Source organism: Chiloscyllium plagiosum, chromosome 11 (assembly GCF_004010195.1).
Source record: "Chiloscyllium plagiosum isolate BGI_BamShark_2017 chromosome 11, ASM401019v2, whole genome shotgun sequence".
Classification (NCBI taxonomy): domain Eukaryota; kingdom Metazoa; phylum Chordata; class Chondrichthyes; order Orectolobiformes; family Hemiscylliidae; genus Chiloscyllium; species Chiloscyllium plagiosum.
This window is the reverse complement of record NC_057720.1, coordinates 7,396,649-7,412,935: the sequence shown is the minus strand read 5'-3', so window position 1 is coordinate 7,412,935 and position 16,287 is coordinate 7,396,649. Positions and strand designations below refer to the sequence as shown.

The window sequence follows — 16,287 nt, the reverse complement described above, 5'->3', positions numbered from 1 at the left end:
GTGATTAATGGGCCACAGATTGGGAGCAGTGAAGCCGAGAGCTGCAAAGATTACAATTTCAGCTGCTGTTGATTTCACGTCCTGTTTCAGTGCTGGGAGTGGGGGAGTTGGGGTGGGGGGGTGGTTGCACTAATCCAACAGCTTTCTTTTACCCGTGAGTGCACGTACAAAAACTCCCCATGTCCAAATGTCAGAAAGAAGCTACCCAGTTCGAGGTGAGGTGATGTGTGAGCTTGTCTTTTTGCTTTATTCAGGAGGAAAACACATTTGAATTCTAGTCTGATGGCAAGGAAGTTAGATCTGCGAGCTGATGTATTTATCAGATTGCAGTCATTCGAGCAATATGAAGGATGGTGCTGCGTGGCAGGGATTTAGGTTTCTCTGGATTAAGGGTGTTTACTGGTGTAGCTGATGTGCTTTGTTGGGAAAGTGGGAGTTAGATTATCTTGTCAGCTGCAGCTCCTAGCCCCTCTCACCTTTCATTCCCTTCCTCTCTCCCTCTCCTATGTCAAGTGAGGAGTGAGAGAGAGAGAAAGGTCATATTGTGTGTCAGAGGAAAGAATGCATCAAGTCAGCTGCAAGCACGTCTGTCCCATGTCAACCCCCACGGTAAAGGCACATAGGGAGCACCACGGCTGTCTGTTGCAATTTGAAGGATTTTGTCTGCCTGTCCAGTGAAGGGGAGAGCAAGGATGTGACATGATTTGTTGGGGAGAATTGGGTTGGCTGGAACCTGTCCAGGCTGTCACAGTGTAATGCTCCCGGGACTGTGGGGTCATTGTTGGCCTTGAAACCCGTGTGGGGAGGGCAATGCTGCAGTTTCTAAAATTTGCTCTGCACATGCCAGGAACGACAGAGAGGGAGTCACTCTCGACTGGGTTGTCATTTCTCTGCTGCGTAAAGGACAAGTGACCTTTCACACGGACTGTCAGTCAAATGCCATCGAGTAGAAATGAGCTGTTAGTACAAAAAGAGGGAAGGTCAGATGCGTTCGGTGACGGTCGGAGGAAAGATTGAACCATTGAAAAGTTAATGGGGATTGGATGTTGAAGGTTGAGCTCACACAGAGCTGTTGGTGAGACATACACACACACCCCACACACACCATTGCTGCTATCAAGATGAGAAATGACCCTGCCAGTCAGTTGTGTGCATTAAAGAGAAACATGGGACTTGAGCCAACGACTGTTGAACTTACTCAAATGGCTTGGAGGACCTTCTGTTCAATCCAACATCTCCTGGTAGCACAGCATCCTCTGTTCCTCACCCATACCCACTGCAGCTTTCAGAAGCCCCTTTCATGAGCGAAAGAGAAGTGAGGTCTCTGGTTGATAGATGCATCATATTGATTTTCAGATGGTGTCACTGAGCGAATTAGCATTAATGTGCGTTTTAAGATACCACGCTGCCAGGCTTCAGTGTGTGAATGAGCATGAGCTGATTCAGGTTTGTGAATGCACGCTCTTGCATAGCTGCATTGGCTTTGTACAAGATGTCAGATCTGCTGGGAAAAAAACTTCCAGAATATTTCCCATCTAACATGTGCTGATACATGGATACAAACCTTCCAGGATCCACTGCATCTTTGAAACAAAGTTTGAAAAATCAAAGCAAGTTTCAAGCACTTGGTTGAGTTCACCAACATGGAGCCATCGAGTCGTACAGCACAAAACAGACCCTTTGGTCCAACTGATCTGGTCAGCATGGACAAGTTGGACCAAAGGGCCTGTTTCTGTGCTCTACAACTCAATGACTATATGTTGGGAGAACTCAGCAGAGTGCTTGAAACTTGCTTTGATTTTTCCCTTTAAGGCTGCGTTATCCTTTCTGATTACAAAGCTGTCTATCTCAGCTTTTGGTGTACTTAGAGCTTGAGTTCAGCCAAGAAATATTATTTTTGCACATTATTCAACAATGTAGATTATTGGGGTGACACGGTGGCTCAGTGGCTAGCACTGCTGCCTCACAGTGACAGGGACTTCGGTTTGATTCCAGCCTTGGGTGACTATCTGTGTGGAATTTGCACATTCTCCCCCTGTCTGCATAGGGTGCTCCAGAGATGTACAGGTTAGGTGAATTGGCCATGCTAAATTTCCCAAAGTGTTCAGGGATATGTAGGTTGAGTGCATTAGTCAGGGGAAAAATGTAGGAACATAGGTCTGGGTGAGATACTCTGCGGAGGGTTGGTGTGGACTTATTGGGCTGAAGGGCCTGTTTCCACACTGTCGGGATTCATGACAAATTATTTTGTATTTGAGGAGTCCAGGCAGACAGCAGAGTCAGCGACATAAAGGTCAGCTCCAGAAGACTATTTTCATTCTGTCACTTACTCCTTGTGATTCTTTTTCAAGCAATGACCTAATTTCTTTTCAAAAAGTGTTGATAGCACCAGTTTCAACATTGATTAATAGAAGATGATTCCATAGTCTCAACAACCCATCATCTAAAGATCATTTTTTTCCTGACCTTCTCCCTCGTGATCATTTAAATTTTCTCTCTTTCATGCCATTCTTTTCAAAGAGAGAGGAGCAGTCAGCTCACTCGTTACCTTGCTGTAGCGCGATGTCATGCTGAAGGCCACTCGTCTAGTTTGCTGTTAAATTTCTTGGGTCTAGTGGGAGGAGAAAAATAACCCCATTCTTTTTGGTCTTTCGCTGGCGTCATGACCGATGGGGGTCTGCATATGAAGCTCCCGCTCTCCCCAGCTTAAATTCTTGCCTTTGACTTCTGTCTCCTCCTTGGATCCACACACTGCAACATTCCTGTGAGCATTTGTATTTAAGGAATGAATCTAAACCTCACCCTCCTTCGAAGGAACGTTTTTCCAAAGCCGGTTTTCAGATGCTGGGTGGGCCAGCCTTTATTGCCCATCACTAAGTTAAGAGTCAACTACATTGCTGTGGGTCTGGAGTCACATGTAGGCCAGACCATGGTGAAGATGGCAGTTTCCTTCTCTAAGGGGAATGAGTGAACCAGATTGGTTTTCCCCAGCAATTTTGTGGTCATCATTCGATTCTTAATTTCAGATTTTTAATTGAATTCAAATTTCACCGTCTGCCATGGCAGGATTCGATCCCAGGTTCTCTGGATTAATGGTCTCATCATAAATCTACTATGCCATTGCCTCTCCCTGAACCTCTATCCCCAAACAATTAACTTGGGGTTCTAGATTACTTGCCAGTGACATTACCACTGCACCAACACCACCACACCGTCCCACCCTGCCCCACTGCCGTCCCACCCCCCAAAAAAAATTGTGTTTGGATCCCAGTGGAAGCTGGATGTTGAAAATTGGTGTCTCACTTTCTGAAGCTCAGCAGGCACACACATACTCATGTATACATACTGACAGTCACACATGCCCACACTCCCACGCACACACTCTCTCTCTCACGCATACACACACATTCTCTCTCTCTCACAAACCACGCACGCTCGCGCACACACACACACGCACACCACACATTCTCTCTCTCTCACAAACTGCACACGCCGCGCACACACACACGCACACACACACCTACCTCTCTGATTGCCTGCTGTCTCAACTCTCATGGAGGGATTTGCAACAATTTCCAAGCCTCCAAATAGGGCCACAGAGAGAAGACCTTCAGGAAGCGCTGTTCTAAGGCTGGAGGATTAAATAAAGAAATCAAGACAGAATGTGCACTTGGATCATAAAATGCCAATAAAGGAAGCAATAAAGTACTTCTTGAAGTGTAGTCACTGATGTAAAAGGTCAGCTCTTTCTGGCCGTAGTACGGTCCCATAAATAATGACCGTAACGCTTTGTGACATTGTTCAAATTGATATTAACCGGATTATTGGAGTGAATCCCGAATTATCTTTGGAGCTGGCACACTTGTGCCCATTCAAATTAACACCTTACCCGGAAGTAGATTCAAACATTGGAATCAAAGTCCTCTGCTTGGAAATTTGGAAAGTAATAATGGAGGATGTTGGTTCAGAATGTTGCTGCTTGAATGGTAACAAAAATATTGTGTCCCAGGATGGGCTGTTTTTTACAAAACATCAAAATCTAGAAATTACGCCAGTTATCTCCAGTAATTGCAAGTCATATTCTGGACAGTGTGATCCAAATGGATGGATGTTGAAATGTCTTTCAGTCAAAAGTTATTTAACAGCAATCTTTGTATTTCTATTGCAGAACAGATAGTAGCTCTAGGAGAGTAATTAGGGCAAGAACTGAGACCAAGATGGAGAGACTAGGATATGTGAATGAGGAGGTAAAAACAATGACTGCAGATGCTGGAAACCAGATTCTGGATTAGTGGTGCTGGAAGAGCACAGCAATTCAGGCAGCATCCGAGGACAGGGGGCTTTTGCCCGAAACGTCGATTTTGCCTGTCCTCGGATGCTGCCTGAATTGCTGTGCTCTTCCAGCACCACTGATCCAGTATGTGAATGAGGATTTGACCAAAATGTTAGTGTATGAAAAGAGAGAGAGAAAGAGAGTGAGAGAAATGTAGACAAAATGGTGTGGAGCAGGAATTCCAGAGTTTCTAGCTTGGGCTAGTGGCTTTCAAACAGAAAAAAAAATGTTTTCAAATAGCTTAGCAATTATATACAACAAACGCAGAGGATGCTGGAAAACCTCAGCAGGTCTGACAGCATCTGTGGAGGGAGAAAAGTAGAGTTAACGTTTTCGAGTCTGGTATCACTTCTTCAGAGGTTCTGGCTAAATATGCTGTGCAGTAGATGCAAAAGCAAAACTGTGCTTGACTTCAAAATGAAGGAAGATAACAGCATGATCCACTTGCTCTATGGATCACAATCTTTATTCAGAACTCTGCTGTGTGTGGCCTGATTCCTAATCACCCTCCTGCTCACTGACCAACATGAACTTTCTGACCAATGATGCCTTCATTTTAAAATCCCCCATTTCTGTTTACAAATCCTTCCATGGACTTACAACAGCACATCAAGGTGACCTCCTCCAGTTGTGCTGCACTCATTCAACTTCATTTTGTTGACATTGGTGAGGCCTCTTCTGGAACTTTTTTTAAATTAGATTACTTACAGTGTGGAAACAGGCCCTTTGGCCCAACGAGTCCACACCGACGCGCAAACCACCCAGACCCATTCTCCTACATTTACCCCTTCACCTAACACTACGGGCAATTTAGCATGGCCAATTCACCTAACCTCGACATTTTTGGACTGTGGGAGGAAACCGGAGCACCCGAAGAAAACCCATGCAAACACGGGGAGAATGTGCAAACTCCACACAGAGAGTTGCCTGAGGCGGGAATTGAACCCGGGTCTCTGGCGGTGTGAGGCAGCTTTGCTAACCACTTTGCCACCATGCCGCCCACTACTCTGTCCAGTTCGGGTCACCCTGTTATAGGAAGGATATTATTATACAGGGGATGTTGCCAGGTCTGGAAGGCTTCAGGCATATAAGTAAACTGGAAAGACTGGGACTTTTTTCATTGGAGCATAAGAGGTTGAGTGGTAACTTTATAGAAGTTTATAAAATCATGAGGGGCCTAAATAAAGTGAATGACAAGGATCTTTTCCCGAGGGAGCTCAAGACTAGGGGGGCATATTTTTAAGGTGAGAGGAGAAAGATTTAAAAAAGACATGAGGGGCAACGTTTTTATGCAGGAAGTAGTTTATTGTGGATTGAACTGCCAGAGAAAGTGCTGGATACAAGTACAGTTACAACATTTAAAAGACATGAGTTAAAGTTATAATTTCATGAGTGGGAACGGTTTGGAGGGAAACAGGGCATGTGCAAACAGGTGGGACTGGTTTGGTTTGGGAACATGGCTGGTGTGGACTAGTTGGACTGAAAGGTCAGTTTCCATGCTGTGTGAATCTATGACATCCCCAAATTTACATTGCTCTGAAAGAGAGTCATACTGGACTCGCAACATTAACTGTCTCTTCACAGATGCTGCCAGATCTGTTGAGTTTCTCCAGCAATCTCTGCTTTGTTTCAGATTTCCAGCATCTGCAGTATTTTGCTTTCATAGCCTTTATACGCCTTCCAGCTGACCTGTAGTTTTCATATCATGGAAGTGCTACATGTCAAAGTGTTTCATTAGCGCTTTTTACCTAAGCAGGTATTTGCATTAGTTTTGTCCTGAGCTGTTAGATGAAATATCCAATTCACTGCACACTGCACATAGGAACTCATCAGTCCACAAACACTTCTCATTTTCACATTATTTTTCTCTGGAAAGTCAGTGTCGCTATAGATCCTGGACTCGCCCCAGCCTTTCCCCATTGGGATTCTCCATTATTTGCTTCTGAAGTGGCTCTAAGTTCAGGTAAAACCCAGTAGCAAATTGCAGAAGTTGAGACACTAGATTTGTCCTGAAAACCGTTTCAGATTTCCTGTTGTCTTCTGCTTTGTTTACTTTGGCAATTCCATTTCACTCACCACGGGAGCTTTCTGCTGCACGGACTGTGTGCACAGGCGCTGCAGAATTAATTATATTATGTTCAAACAGCAGCAAATGGAGTTTGCAGCTCTTATCGTTTGAAAGCAAAACACTCCTTTTCCCATCAAAAACTACTTTTATGTCCACTACTCGAGATGGCTAAAATATGCTGCTCAGTAGAATGGAAAGGCAAAAACCTGCTTGCCTTCAAAGCAAAGGAAGATAACAGCATGATCCACTTGCTCTGATCACAATCTTCATTCAGAACTCTGAGGTCTGTAACCTAATTGTACTGAGTCCTATTCACCCATCATCCCCCTGCTTTCTAACAAGCGCTGACTGAGGGCAGGTGGATCAGTGGTTTATGTTGCTGCCTCCCAGCACCAGGGACCCCGGTTCCATCCCACCCTCGAGCAACTGTCTGTGTGGAGTTTGCACGTGCTCACTGGTGTCTGTGTGAGTTTCCTCCCACTGTCCAAAGATGCGCAGGTCAGATGGATTGGCTGTGCTAAATTGCCCATAGTGTCCAGGGATGTGCAGGTTAGGCTGGACTGGCCATGCTAAATTGTCCATCGTACCCAGGGATGTGCATGTTAGGGTGGATTGGCCATGCTAAATTTCCCATAGTGTCCAGGGATGTGCAGGTTAGGATGGATTGGCCATGCTAAATTTCCCATAGTGTCCAGGGATGTGCAGGTTAGGATGGATTGGCTGTGCTAAATTTCCCATAGTGTTCAGGGATGTGCAGGTTAGGCTGGACTGGTCATGAATTGCCCATTGTACCTAGGGACGTGCACATTAGGGTGGATTGGCCATGCTAAATTGCCCATAATGCCTAGGGATGTGCAGGCTAGCTGGGTTGACCATGGGAATTGTGGGGTTTCAGGGATGGGATGGGTGTGTCTAGATGGGTGTTCTTCAGAAGGTCACTGATGGGCTAAATGGCCTGCTTCCATATTGTAGGGATTCTTCAAGCATTAATTCCCTGATTGCCAGAGCCTTGATTTGAAAATCCTCCTTCCCTGTTGACAAATCCTTCTGTGAACTTACGCTGACACATTGAAACGATCTCCACCAGTTGTGCTGCACTCTCCTCGCTTTGTCTCTCGTTCACATCTCTGATTTTTCATTTCTGTGCTGTGCTGTTGTCACCAATGCCTTCAGCAGCTTTGATCCTTGAACCTCTGTTATTTCACCCTGCCCCTTTAGAAATGCTGCTTAAAATCTACCTCTTTGACTGAATGTTCAGACGCTTGGCCAGATATCTCCCTGCGGGTTCACTGTCAACATTTAGTGCAGATTGCAGTTGTATTTGTAAAGTGCCTCAGTGTGAGAGGTGACAATAGAGCCATGTGCAGGCTGTTTTGAGAGGTGACTGCATTAGGAGGGAGAGCACCAATTACACTGAGGGTGCTATCTGGGGAGCTGATGGCTCAGTGTGAGATGATGAAGCCAGACCCAGGTAATTTCAGGGGATCTGGCTTTCACAATGACTGGTGGTAGAGTTTCAACTCAATAAAAATCTGGAATTAAGAGTCTAATGATGACAGAGAAAATGCTGTCAGAAAAATCTATTTGGTTCATTAATGTTTTCCTGCCAGATGCTGCCTGTCTGACCAACATAGGACTCCAGACGCACAACAATGTGGTTGATTCTTAACCATTCTTCAGGTGTGTTGACAGCTTGGGTTCAATTCCCACACCAGCTGAGAATACGATGAAAGATTCTTCTTCTCAACCTCTTCCCTCGCCTGAGGCATGGTGACCCTCAGGTTAAACTACCACCGGTCGTCTCTCTCTCCCTCTCTCTCTCTCTCTCTCTCTCTCTTGCTCTCTCTCTCTCTCATGCTCTATCTCTCTCTCTCGCACACCCTCCCTACCCATCCCATGGACTCTGGTGACATAATCTTTTACCCGCGGGGCAATTAGGGATGTCATTAAATATTGGTCCAACTGGTGATGCCCACATCCAGTGAAAAAATACAAGTGGTGTTTTTCTAAAATTAGCTTCTTGGAGAGTTGGAGATGGAGAGGTGACTTTATGGAGGATCATGGAATCATGAGGGGCATAGATTAGATGAATGGACACGTCTTTTCCCCAGAGTAGGGGAGTCCAAAACTAGAGGGCATAGGTTTATGGTGAAAGGGAAAGATTTAAAAGGGACCTAAGGGGCAACTTATTCACGCAGAGGGTGGTGTGTGAATGGAATGAACTGCCAGACGGGGTGGTGGAGGCTGGTATAACTACAACATGAATGCTTTCAATTGTTCGCAAGATGTGTTACCAAAGGGAAGGCAGGCATCCCCTAGTCACTTATAGAATCATAGAGCGGTACAGCATGTAAACAGACCCTTCCTCGCAACTCCTCCATGCTGACCAGATATTCAAAATAAATTGAGCCCCATTTGCCAGCATTTGGCCCATATTCCTCCAAACCCTTCCTATTCATATACCCATCCAGATGCCTTTTAAATGCTGTAATTGTACCAGCCTTCACCACATCCTCTGGCAGCTCATTCCATACACACACCACCCGCTGCGTGAAAAAGTTGCCCCTTAGTCCCTTTTATTATCTTCCCTCTCTCGCCTTAAACCTATGCCCTCTAGTTATGGACTCCCCCACCCAGGGCAAAGACCTTACCTATTTACCCTATCCACACCCCTCATGATTTTATAAACCTCTATAACATTATCCTCAGTCTCTGATACTCCAGGGAAAACAGCCCCAGCCAATTCAGCATCTCCCTTTAGCTCAAACCTTCCAACCCTGGCAACATCCTTGTAAATCTTTCAAGTTTCACAACATCCTTCCGACAGCAGGGAGACCAAAATTGCACACAGTATTCCAAAAGTGGCCGCAACACGACCTGTCAACTCCTGTACTCAATGCACTGACCAATAATGACTATTCTATCTACCTGGCTAAGGAATTTCCTTTAACATTCTGACTGGCTGACCATTGCCCCCCCCCCACACTGTGCATTTTTTTTGAGTCATACTTTCATGTTGTCTCTGCTGTTTGTTTTGACTTAGTTATTTGCTGGGGTCAGTAAAGGTTGGTGGCAAACAATAGAAGGAGCTCAGAGAGGAGCAGAGTTAGGGAAACAAGGCAGCCAGTCTAAACACACAGAGAGAGGGATCAAGTTGCAGCTAAAAACTTCCTAAGTAGTTGTGCTCTGTGATATCTGATCAGTCTCCTGCCTGTAAAATGCTCCCATCAGCAAGAAAAGGATTGTAGCCAGTCAGTCGAAGGTGGTCCACTGAAAGCCAGGTCATTGGGGACTGAAATACCAGCAGTGATCCACCTTTAGATTGACTTGCGGGAATGTGATATGCATTACCTGTTTGTTTATTTGTTTGCTAGACTGGCTGTCTTTGTAGCTGGTTCCGTCCCCAATTACATGGTCTAAAAGCCACTTCTGTCACCAGTCTCTCCCCATTTCTCAATAAGCGCAGAACGCTCGGAAGCTCCATTAGAGTGAGTTATGTTGGAATGTTTGCAGAGTTATTTTCACACAGACCTGCATGGCTGATCAATTGAGGGGCTTTAATTTCCCTTGCCAGGTCTCGGCATTGACTGGTTGGGAGGGAAAATGTTGACAGGGAATCCTTTCCCTCTTGTACCTGCTCCACCGTGTGGCCATAAGGTCTGGAATTCCCATCCATGAGCCCTGCTATCTCTCGTTTCGCTCGCTGTCACACCCTAAAATGTTTCGAAATAGAATTTGCCTTCTTCGGTCATCTGTTAGTGTCTCTTCAATTAACCCACTTCGCCTGCTAGAGTTCCTCAAAAGTGCCTTCAGACATTTACACAGGAAGGATGTTGTGAAAGGGTGCAGAAAAGATTTACAAGGATGTTGCCAGGATTGGAGGGTTTGAGTTAAAGGGAGCAGTTGAATAGACTGGGGCTGTTTTCCCTGGAGTGTTTGAGGCTGAGGGGGTGACCTTGTAGAGGTTGAGAAAATCATGATGGACGTGGATAGAGTGAACAACCAATCTCGTCTTCCCAGGGTAGGGGAGTCTAAAACTAGAGGGCATAGACTTATGGTGAAAGGGGAAAGATGTAAAAGAGACCTAAGGGACAACTATTTCACACAGAGGGTGGTGCGTGTATGGAATGAGCTGCCAGAGGAAGTGGTGGAGGCTGGTACAATTACAACATTTGAAAGTCATCTGGATGGGTGTATGAATAGGAAGGGTTTAAAGGGATATGGGCCAAGTGCTGGCAAATGGGACTAGATTAATTTAGGATATCTGGTTGGTATGGATGAGTTAGGTGAAACGGTCTGTCTCCGTGTTGTACATCTCTATGACTGATTTATCCATTTCCAACACCTTTTGCTGGCAGATAATGAGATGATATCAGGTCCCTTCCCTGTCGAGCACCAGGACAGTGACATTTCCAACTGCGTAGCCTGCTTTGAACAGCCAAGCATTCAGCAGAGATTAAAGTGGGATCAATCAGAGTTATATTGAATGGTGTAGCAGGGTCAAAGAGCTAAGTGGTCTCCTCCTGTGCCTTTGTTCTGTGGACAAATCTAAAAATCACACAACACCAGGTTATAGTCCAACAGGATTATTTGGAAGCATTAGCTTTTGGAGCATTGCTCCTTCATCAGGTTGTTAACCAACCACCTGATGAAAGAGCAGCACTCCAAAAGCTTCCGAATAAACCTGTTGGACTATAACCTGGTGTTGTGTGATTTTTAAAATTGTCCACCCCAGTCCAACAGTGGGTCCTCCACATCATTTGTTCTGTGAGTGACCCTCTGTTCAAGTTGGCTGCTTTCAATCACACAGACTGTCGGATTGAGGTCAGTACATTACTCTGATAAACCATCATTCATTTTAGAGTCTTTAATCCAACAATTGATGCCTCCTGCTCTGGTTTAAATTTGACAATATATGTTGATTGATACCACAGACGTAACAATTGCATTTTTTCTTTATATTTCAGGCTTGAAGAGTAATGAAGCAAACCATTAGCATCTGCTGTACAAAACTTCAGTGACCAGATGTGTTAAACAGTGTCTGCCAAAAAAACAACACACTAAAGAAGATGTCACCGTCTGTCTGGAAACTTTGGGTCCTGTGGTGCTTTATTGTCCTTGGTGGGTGGTTACCATTTACAAAAGGTAAGATCTAAGTCTTGTTGTTCACTACAATGAATTTTTTGAGGAGGCAGTGTTGTTTGTCAGTGAGTTCACACTGTTTGGGGTTGATTTGCTGTCCGTATCGAATTGCACCACATCTCTTAGAACCATGGAAAAGTTACAGCACAGAAAGAGGCCATTTGTCCTATCACATTTGCACCGATTGAATATACTAGCTGCCCATTGTAACCCCACTTGGCATCACCTGATCTGTAGCCCTACACATTCCAGCCTTCAAGTGTTGAAGAACCTTCACCTATGACCTTTCACCTATCATCCCTCAACTCATGTTTTAAGATTCTCTTTCCTGTCTTTGGCAGCATGATGAGATACAACCGTTACCCTGGTGACAACCAGCGACTTCCACTCAAGTTAGCTTCCTATGTTCTGCTGCGATTTAAGGATGTCCTGTTTTGCCGCCGGATCTTTCCCGCTGGTTTGGCAAAGCTGACAAGCTCCTCTTAATTTTGTCAGTAGGTCTGGTGGCTCCAGATGTCAGGAATTATAATCCTAGTAAGAGAGAGAAGAACTTCCTCTTACCCCAGCTTGAATTCAGGGATCCTCCCCTTTCCTGGTTGCCACTTGAGCTTACTGTTTGCGGAGAGTCACATAACTTCCAGATTTCTTTTCTTGCTGCCCTAATCTTATCTAATAAGAAAGACAGACTTGAGTTTATCCTACACCTTTCACCACAACAGGACAAACCAGAACTGGGAGTTACAGTTTGAGGATATCAGTACTTGAGGACTGAGATGAGGAGAAATGTCTACCCCCAGAGAGTGCTGGGCCTGTGGAATTAGCTACCACAGAATGCAGCTGAGGCCAGTTCATTGTGTTCGAGACTAGGCCAGACCACTCAAAACATTCTTAAGCAGGCAGCCCAGGCCATAACTTTGCAATTTGTTTTGGTAACTGTACAGTGAAAATTACCTGGATTAAGTTAGCAAGGTTGACTACCAGGTTTAAAACAGAAAATATTTATTCACAAAATTACACAGTGAAACACAAAGAACAGAATAAAGAACCCCTACAGAACTCAGTCTAACCAAACTAGACTTAATTATGCTGTTCCGAATATACACAACAGTTCCAATAAGCAAACCCTCTTGAAAAACAGTATGATGGAACAGATGCTTACAGGTTGAAGTTAGCGGAGCCGAAGGAGAGAGAGAGAGAGAGAGTTTTCACACAGCTCACTGTTGAACTTCCAACCAGTTCTGTACTGAAGTAAACTGCTCAGTTAGAGAGCTAACCACTTCGCTTTTATTATACAGGTCACTTGTAAAACATGTCCACCTTGGCCTGAAGTGTCATCTGTTCACATATAAACAAAATCCCTTTCGTCTCTCGTTACCAAACCAGTCTGATTGGAGCCCGGCCTGATTTACTACCCCTCAAGGACTGGGTCTCCTTGAGCCAAGGAACAGCTTTTAGCAAAAAAAGGGACGAGCTTTGTGACGATTGAATGCTTTCAAGAAAGAGTTAAATAGTGCTTAGTGCTAAAGGGATCAAAGGTTTGGGAAGAAAGCAGGAGCAGGGGACTGGGTTGGTTTATCAGCCATGATCCTAGTGGAACAGACTCGAGGGGATGAATAACCTCATCCTGCTCCTGTTTATTGACATTGCTTTCCCAAAATAGTTTACAGCCAGTTAGCAACTTCTAAACTCTTGTTGCGACGGCTGTGTAGAAAATGCAGCAGTCAGTTTGTGTAAACAGCAGTATAATGATGACCACATAATCTGTTAGTGTGACATTAATTGACGGATTATTGTTCAGGACACCATAACCAAACTCGAAGTAGTGCCATAGGATTGACATTATGTCCCTTGGAGGGGAGCATACTTCTTCATAGGCGCAGAATTTGAGGGTCAAATTCTGGAATCAGACTTGAATCTGAAATTGTCTGGGTTAGAGGGCTGCCAACTGAACCACAGATGTAATCCACTCAGTGAGCCACAAAGTTGTTGCTATTGACTGTGTTTGCCTTTCAAAAGTGCAAACAGTTTTCAGGAAAGGGAGTTTTGCCGATTGTTTCTGTTGCTGTCTTCTTGAGGCACCTTTTAATTTTTACTGTGAGATTGTTGTTTGTAAGTCGTGGGATGTTGTGTTCAAATTGAATTTTACATCTGTGTGTTTGTGCGTTGCCAAACACAGACAGAGGTCCATGACAAAGGCCTATTGTCTCTAACTGAAATGCAGACTTACTTCAAGGATATTTTACTTGGGAGTAATTTGAACTTTTAATTAATGATCATAAAGATATGCAATTGTTTGCAATTATTTCATGTGACACAGCGTCTCAATATTTTTCATTGTTATTGTTTACCAGCGCTGACATCAACATAGGCAATTTTTTTTCAAAATACTGAGTTTTGGGTATTGAGTGAATGTAGCGATAGAGCGAAAAGGTAGATTTTAAGTCCAAGTTGAACCATAGAGTCATAGTCATAGCGATGTACAGCATGGAATTGAATCCTTTGATCCAACTCGTCCATGCTGACCAGATATCCTAAACTAATCCAGTCCCATTTGCCAGCATTTGCCAGCACTTGGCCCATATCCCTCTAAACCCTTCTTATTCATATACCCTACTCATTTTCATATTCAGATGACTTTTCAATGTTATAATTGTTCCTCTGGCAGCTCATTCCATACACACACCACCCACTGCGTGAAAATGTTGCCCCTCAGGTCCCTTTTAAATCTTTCTCCTCTCACCTTAAAACTATGCCCTCTGGTTTTGGATTCACCTACCCTCAGAAAAAGACCTTGTCTGTTTACCCTATCCATGCCCTTCATGACTTTACAACTTTTATAAGATCACCCCTCAGCCTTCGATACTCCAGGGAAAGTAGCCCCAAGCCTATTCAGCTTCTCCCTACTGCTCAAACCCACCAACCCCAGCAGCATCCTTGTAAATCTCTTCTGAACCCTTTCATGTTTCACAACAACCTTCCTATAGCAGGGAGACCAGAATTGCACATAAGATTCCAAAAGTGGCCTAACTAATGTCTCGTACAGTCACAACATGACCTCCCAACTCCTGTACTCAGTGCACTGACCAATTAAGGCAAGCATACAAAATGCCTTCTTCATTACCCTGTCTACCCGCATCTCCACTTTTAAGGAACTGTGAACCTGCACTCCAAGGTCTCATTGTTTGGCATTGTCTTATTTGGTTGTGGAACAGGTTTGAATGACTCTTGCTCCTAATTCTGAGTATTTATGGCTCTGTGTGTACTGTTGCTTTGAGAATTGTCTAAATATGAACAAGAGACTGGTGCTGGAAAAGTACAATAGATTAGGCAGCATCCAAGGAGCAGGAAAATCAACGTTTCGGGCAAAAGCCCTTCATCAGGAATGCTCATCTTGGATGCTGCCTGACCTATTGTGCTTTTCTAGCACTACTCTCTGGACTCTAATCTCCAGCATCTGCAGTCCTCACTTTCGCCTGAACACGAACAAGGTATTGTGAAGATCTCAAATCAAATAGAAAGTGCTGGAGAAAGCCAACAGGTCAGGCAATGTCTGTGGAGAGAGAAACATGGGGCGGCACGGTGGCTCAGTTGTTAGCACTGCTGCCAGTGCCAGGGACTCGGGTTTGATTCCAGGATCAGGAGACTGTCTGTGTGGCGTTTGCACATTCTCCTTGTATCTGCGTGGGTTTCCTCTGGGTGCTCCGGTTTCCTCCCACAGTCCAAAAATGTGCAGGTTAGGTGGATTGGCCATACTAAATTGCCCAGATTGTTCAGGGCTGTGTCGGTTAGGTGCATTAATCAAGGGTAAAGATAGAGTAACAGGGTAGGGGAATGGGTCTGAATGGGTTACTCTTCGGAGGGTTGGTGTGGACTTTTGGGCCGAATGGCCTGTTTCCACACTGTAGGGATTCTGTGATTCCACAAGGGGCGGCATGGTGGCTCAGTGGTTAGCACTGCTGCCTCACAGCACCAGGGTCCCAGGTTCAATTCCAGCCTCAGGCGACTGTCTGCGTGGAATTTGCACATTCTCCCCATGTCTGTGTGCGTTTCCTCCGGGTGCTCTGATTCCCTCCCACAATCCAAAGATGTGCAGGTCAGGTGAATTGGCCATGTTAAATTGTCCATAGTTGTTAGGTGCATTAGTCGGGGGGGGGTGGGTTACTCTTCGGAGGGTCGGTGCGGACTGGTTGGGCCGAAAGGCTGTTTCCACACTGTAGGGAAGCTAATTAGATTAGATTAGATTAGATTACTTACAGTGTGGAAACAGGCCCTTTGGCCCAACAAGTCCACACCGACCCGCCGAAGCGTAACCCACCCATACCCCTACATTTATCCCTTACCTAACACTACGGGCAATTTAGCATGGCCAATTCGCCTAACCTGCACATCTTTTGGACTGTGGGAGGAAACCGGAGCACCCGGAGGAAACCCACGCAGACACGGGGAGAATGTGCAAACTCCACACAGTCAGTCGCCTGAGGCAGGAATTGAACCCGGGTCTCTGGCGCTGTGAGGCAGCAGTGCTAACCGCTGTGCCACCGTGCCGCCCACTAATCTCAATTAATTTTCCAAGTCTGACACAACTCTTTGTTAGAACTGAAGCAGGCCTGAGATTTTGGGTTTTTAGATAATTTCTCGTTGTGCTGTTCAGGGATAAGCAGGTGGAATTTAAACCTGGAGCTCCTGGCTCAGAGAAAGGGACACTACCATGGGAACCTGTTACATGGTGGGCTTTATGCTGGAG

At 45.0% G+C, this 16,287-nt stretch overlaps 1 protein-coding gene across 31 annotated transcripts in view; it reads left to right on the top strand.

Annotated features, from left to right (window-relative positions):
* Positions 1–16,287, top strand: part of adgrl2a (adhesion G protein-coupled receptor L2a) — a 485,081-nt gene that overhangs the window by 100,443 nt on the left and 368,351 nt on the right. For all 31 annotated transcript variants that reach the window (XM_043698637.1, XM_043698647.1, XM_043698657.1 and 28 more), the window contains one exon: positions 11,369–11,546. In XM_043698637.1, the coding sequence (XP_043554572.1) occupies positions 11,471–11,546 (76 nt within the window). In that variant the 5' untranslated portion in view covers positions 11,369–11,470. The remainder of the gene's footprint in view (positions 1–11,368; positions 11,547–16,287) is intronic.